We start from the raw sequence: 4,646 nt of genomic DNA, 5'->3' as shown, positions 1-4,646 counted from the left end.
CTCGCGAGCAGGCCGACGAGGGTGGCGAGGACCATGAGATGTTCCTGACGACGGCATCGGCTTCCTCCTCCAGCAGCGCAGCGAGCGCCTCTCGTCGTCCGTGTCCATTGCTGAGCAGGCAAATCGCCGAACACCTTGTGGGTGTGGTGGGCGCACACCTGCAGGTACACTACCCTGCTCGGCCGGAACGCCGGAAAAATCGCCCGGACGGTGGTGGAGAGGTTGTCGCGGCGAAACCTCTTCTCTTTTCCAGCGGGGAATGACCTATCTAGCTGTGGTGGGCGGGATTGGCAGGGTGGCGGCTGAGCACGCGGGGGGTGGGAGGCTAATCTGGACGATTGGCTTGACTTTTCGCTTGACAGTGTGGCCCAGGTGTGCTTTCCCCTTGCGCCGAAGACCCCGAGCGCCCCCCCCCCCCCCCCCCCAATGCGCCGGGTTCGTCCTGCAATCAGCGGGCCGAAAAACGGGCCAAGCCGGCGGATTTCGGTGTCTTGGGGGCGCGACTGGGACGTTTTTTCGGCGCCGGTGCATAAAAAGTCGCCCGGGGGGGGGGGGGGGGGTGTTGTGGGCGCGGCTAGAGTTGTTCTAACTTTGGCCCGACTGTTCTTAGGCAAAGTGTGGCGAACAAAATGTTCACCATAAGATTTGGCAAGAATTCTAGTATTAATTAGCATGTGAACTATATAGTTCAGGAATTGTGGCAAAGCCACAACTATAACAATGAACCAAACACATGTCTGAGTTGTTATGGGATGAAACCTTAGGCTACAAACCAAGAATTGCCCTCCAAACAACTCAAGAAACCATGAATGAAGTACAAATATTTTCCATTTTATTCCACCGTCAAAATTTCAACAGACTAATAAATAAGTTTGGAAAATACATATATCGAATGCCAATATGATCTATCCGGCAGTTCCCAAAATGGTACATAAGCATTACAGCGAGTCCGTTATTTTTTCCCACCAGTGTCAACAACATGAGCTACAAATCAGTACAGGAGGCAAAACACTGCATCCCAGAGACAAGTTTACCACCTTTCATGGACAGTGCCTCAATATCAAACTGAGCAACCTACCATAACAGGATTCATATGGCATGAAAATGCATTTTGAATGTTTGGGTGGGCATCTGGCCTGTGGCCAAAACCCTTGTGGGTGGGCTGGTGCTGGAGTTTCTGCTTGAATGATCACGAGCTTCTGCAAATGGGGCTGATGTAGAAACTGTAATAGGGAACCAAATACCATTTATGTTTCCAAAGGACCACCAGGAACTAGAACACACACTCCAAGCTCTAATCAAGCATAAAACTGTTTTTTTAAGAAAATACATTATCATCTCATGAACTTCTTGTTTCATAGAAACGAAAATTACAAATATACATCAATAATGGAAAAAATACATCTAAAAAAACTGGATTGATTTCCGTTCAAACAAAAACACGGAGGAAAAACCTAACTGGTTGTCTGCAAAATCATAAGGAAAAAGAAAGATGTGACAGAAAAATTCAAATTTTAGGTTACTTCTCTATATACTTTGTGTGGAAACAACTCTGCAACTAATCGATGCCAATATCAAGCCCACGTTTCTGGCGTATATTAGATCCTTCAAGATAATCAACTTGGTGGTTTCTTCTTTGCTTCAAGATCCTTCACAATATTGGTAAGAGATCTTGCATCCCGAGCTTTTGCCAGTTTACCACGTTCTTCAGACTGCAGAAAGTACAGATCATTTTAGTAATAACACATGTTCAGTCTATTCATTTGTTTCAAAGATATGTATTTATTTATGACAATATTTAAATGCAAATAAGAGGGCAGTGAAGAAAGATATGTTACACTTTGCAAATTGCAAGATCAAAAGCCTAACCTTCTCCAGCTCTAGAGCACGGTCATTCAGCTGATCAGCCGTCAAAGCTTTCTTGTGAATCACCTGAAGGACCTTAAGCAGGTGCTGCTGGAGACACTCTGAACAGTGATCCTCGAGGTTATGTTCAGGGAACGAAGAATCACAACCGAAAGGGCACTTCATGGGCCTCATGGGGCAGACAGTAACGCAATGTCTATCCATATCACGCCTCAGAAGCCGTTTCTCGCAGTTCTGCTCGCACTGAAGGATCTTGAAGAGACAAGCTGCATCATGATCCTGCATGCACCGGACAGAAATTTTCGCTCGGCATCCATCGTTCGGGCAAGTGACAGGCCTGAAGCTACACTGTGCCTTGTGATGAGCAAGACGTTCTTCATCTTCATATTTCTCAGGGCAGTGGAACTTGGTTTTAATGTCCACATTCTTGAGGAGGACCCCGGCGATTGCTTCTCTCCTCTCTAACGGCCAGAAGCGGGTCATATCCATTTCTTGGACAAAATCATCGATCTTATCTTCGCGACTGTCGCTTAGCAACCACCCAGAGACATGGCCAATGATATTCCTTTTCGTGCGACTGAAATCATCCATGAAGATTGATATGATCTCATAAGGGTCATCTGGCATTTGATTCTCGGCGTTTTGTTCCACCTCCGATTCAATGAGAGTATCAGCTATGAACGTTTCACTTCTTTGTGTAACGTAGTCCACCATTTCTTGCCTGAGGTCAACAGCAACAACAGACGGGTTCCTGAACAGATCACCCGTCGTACCGTCGACACAGACCGCAGCCAAACCAGGGAGCAAGAATTGCGCTAGTTTGTGCATTGCTTCGGAATCACAATACGGGCACTGGAGAAGCGCACCATCATCCCTCACTGGTCCAGGATTGGCAACTGGAAGATCCATTTCACCCTTAGATCCAACACCTGCAAACACATAACTTGGAATCACCATCAGTGACTTAAAGTTGATAAACAATGTTCGTCATTCTGATATGTGTTGCTGACCTTCATCCTTGGTCGGTCCAGGATCGGCAACTGGAGGGTCCATTTCAACCTGTGATCAAACACCTATAGATGCATGAGAACCAACATAGTCAGGACCAGGATTAACTAATCATGCATAGTGGAACAGGGGACGTGATCTCCCTGTTACTCTGAAAAGAAAAGAAAAGGGCGATGATCAACAAGAGGAGAAGCTTAAAATTCTAAGATGCATTTGACATTCTGATCTGGAGGCCCTGGCACCGCCCCTGGATGGTACTATTTCTACCCAGGAATTGTGAATAAACATCTAAAGAAAGAAAAGGAAAAAAATGTGAACAAAACCCGGTCAGATAGTACTGAAGTTGCAAAACAGGGGCATGGAATGGGATGGCGTCGACTGGGATTGATTGATCTTCGAAGGAAAACAGATCTAGTTGTTCACAGCAGAGAGAACAAGAGAGCGAATCGAACGAACAGCGATCCAAGCAAGACAGGTTTCCTTACCAGCAAACAGGGATTGGGTCCAGATGGATCGAGAGACTGCTTTGCTCTGGGGAAAACTGACAGAGACAGAGACAGAGACAGAGATGAGGGGAATGACAGTGTTTAGAATGTTCCTATAATTAGCCAGCAAGGGATTGACCCCTCTATCTATTATTAAACTGACTGAGAGGGGGGAAAGAGGCAACGTTCAGAATGTTCTATAATTAGGAAACCAGTTATTAGCGCAGATAAATGCTACACCACTCACTCAGTTAATCAGTCAGCACAATAGCAAGAATAGAATGCACAAGCCCATCCCTGCTGAAGCCATGGACACACATCTTCATGACAAGTTCATGCACGAGCCACTCTATTCGCCACACGGTAACAACATAGCAACTTTTTGTAGATACTACAAGGTATTGCAATGCAGACAAGTATACTAAAACAAGAGCATGATATGCTGTAAAAAGAAAAAGAAAAAGCAGGGGTACGCTAGCTTGACAAAGTACTAGAAGATGGGCTAAGACCGTGCCCATACTCAAATGCGGAAGTTGAGATGAGCTTTTCAGGAACGGGGAATCACGGTCTTCAGGAATCGAATGTTCAAGGTATGGTGAGTAGTTGGGGACAACAGTTGAAATCGGACCGTGGACATCCTAGCTAGCAATGGGGGAATCAGAGTGCTCGGGAATACAAATCCCCGCATTGACCGTTTCTGGGTGTATGCAGAAACGCGATTTCAGAGGCCTAACCTGTGGAGACGGCGGCGGCGGCGGCGGCGCGGGTCCGCGACGGCCGGGGATCGGCGGGAGAGAAAGGGGTCCTGGGCGACGATGTTGACCTGGGGCTCACCGCTCCGACGTCGAGCCGAGGCTCGAGAGAGGCGTCGGCGTCGGGGTAGGGGGAGGCCCGGCGGCGGCACGGTGGGGGAGCGGTGGACGGCGGAGGAGTCGAGTTGGACGGGAGAGGAAGAAAGGGGCCCCTCGCAGATCTGCTTTCTTTGTTCTTCGGAGACCTTTAAAAATTGTTGTTTTCATTCATGGAAAACGCATTCTTACTGTTTAGAACGAAAAAGGAGTATAAAAGCAACCACCGCACCACCAGTTCAACAAGTCAGAGCAACAACAGAGGTAAAACGCTAGCTGGTGTGTGTGTATAATGTCATTCGTGAAAAATCTATTTCTTTTTTTGCAAAAAAGATTAGATCTATTTCCTGTTCAAGAATTCATCCGATTAACCAGTTAACTTGCCGATTAATCCCTACTCGTAGGGTCACCGAGTAGCCTATAAACCGATAAATCGTCC

General features: G+C 46.9%; 1 protein-coding gene across 4 annotated transcripts; it reads right to left on the bottom strand.

Moving 5' to 3' along the window:
* Nucleotides 1-1,295: 1,295 nt before the first annotated feature.
* Nucleotides 1,296-4,349, bottom strand: LOC123161999 (uncharacterized). Of its 4 annotated transcripts, none has more exons than XM_044579806.1 (4): nt 4,094-4,349; nt 2,877-2,939; nt 1,870-2,795; nt 1,296-1,712 (listed from the first exon to the last, which is right to left on the bottom strand). In XM_044579806.1, exons 2-4 carry the CDS (start codon nt 2,917-2,919, stop codon nt 1,617-1,619), a joined length of 1,065 nt encoding a protein of 354 aa, XP_044435741.1. In that variant the 5' UTR covers nt 2,920-2,939; nt 4,094-4,349; the 3' UTR covers nt 1,296-1,616. The 4 variants fall into 4 exon arrangements, with proteins under 4 accessions (XP_044435741.1, XP_044435742.1, XP_044435743.1 ...); XM_044579807.1 differs by having other exon boundaries at nt 2,877-2,925; nt 4,094-4,348; XM_044579808.1 differs by lacking the exon at nt 4,094-4,349 and adding an exon at nt 3,360-3,988 and having other exon boundaries at nt 2,877-2,925.
* Between the last annotated feature and the right edge of the window lie 297 nt (nt 4,350-4,646).

Source organism: Triticum aestivum, chromosome 7B, assembly GCF_018294505.1.
Source record: "Triticum aestivum cultivar Chinese Spring chromosome 7B, IWGSC CS RefSeq v2.1, whole genome shotgun sequence".
Classification (NCBI taxonomy): domain Eukaryota; kingdom Viridiplantae; phylum Streptophyta; class Magnoliopsida; order Poales; family Poaceae; genus Triticum; species Triticum aestivum.
This window is presented reverse-complemented; position numbering and strand designations above follow the sequence as displayed.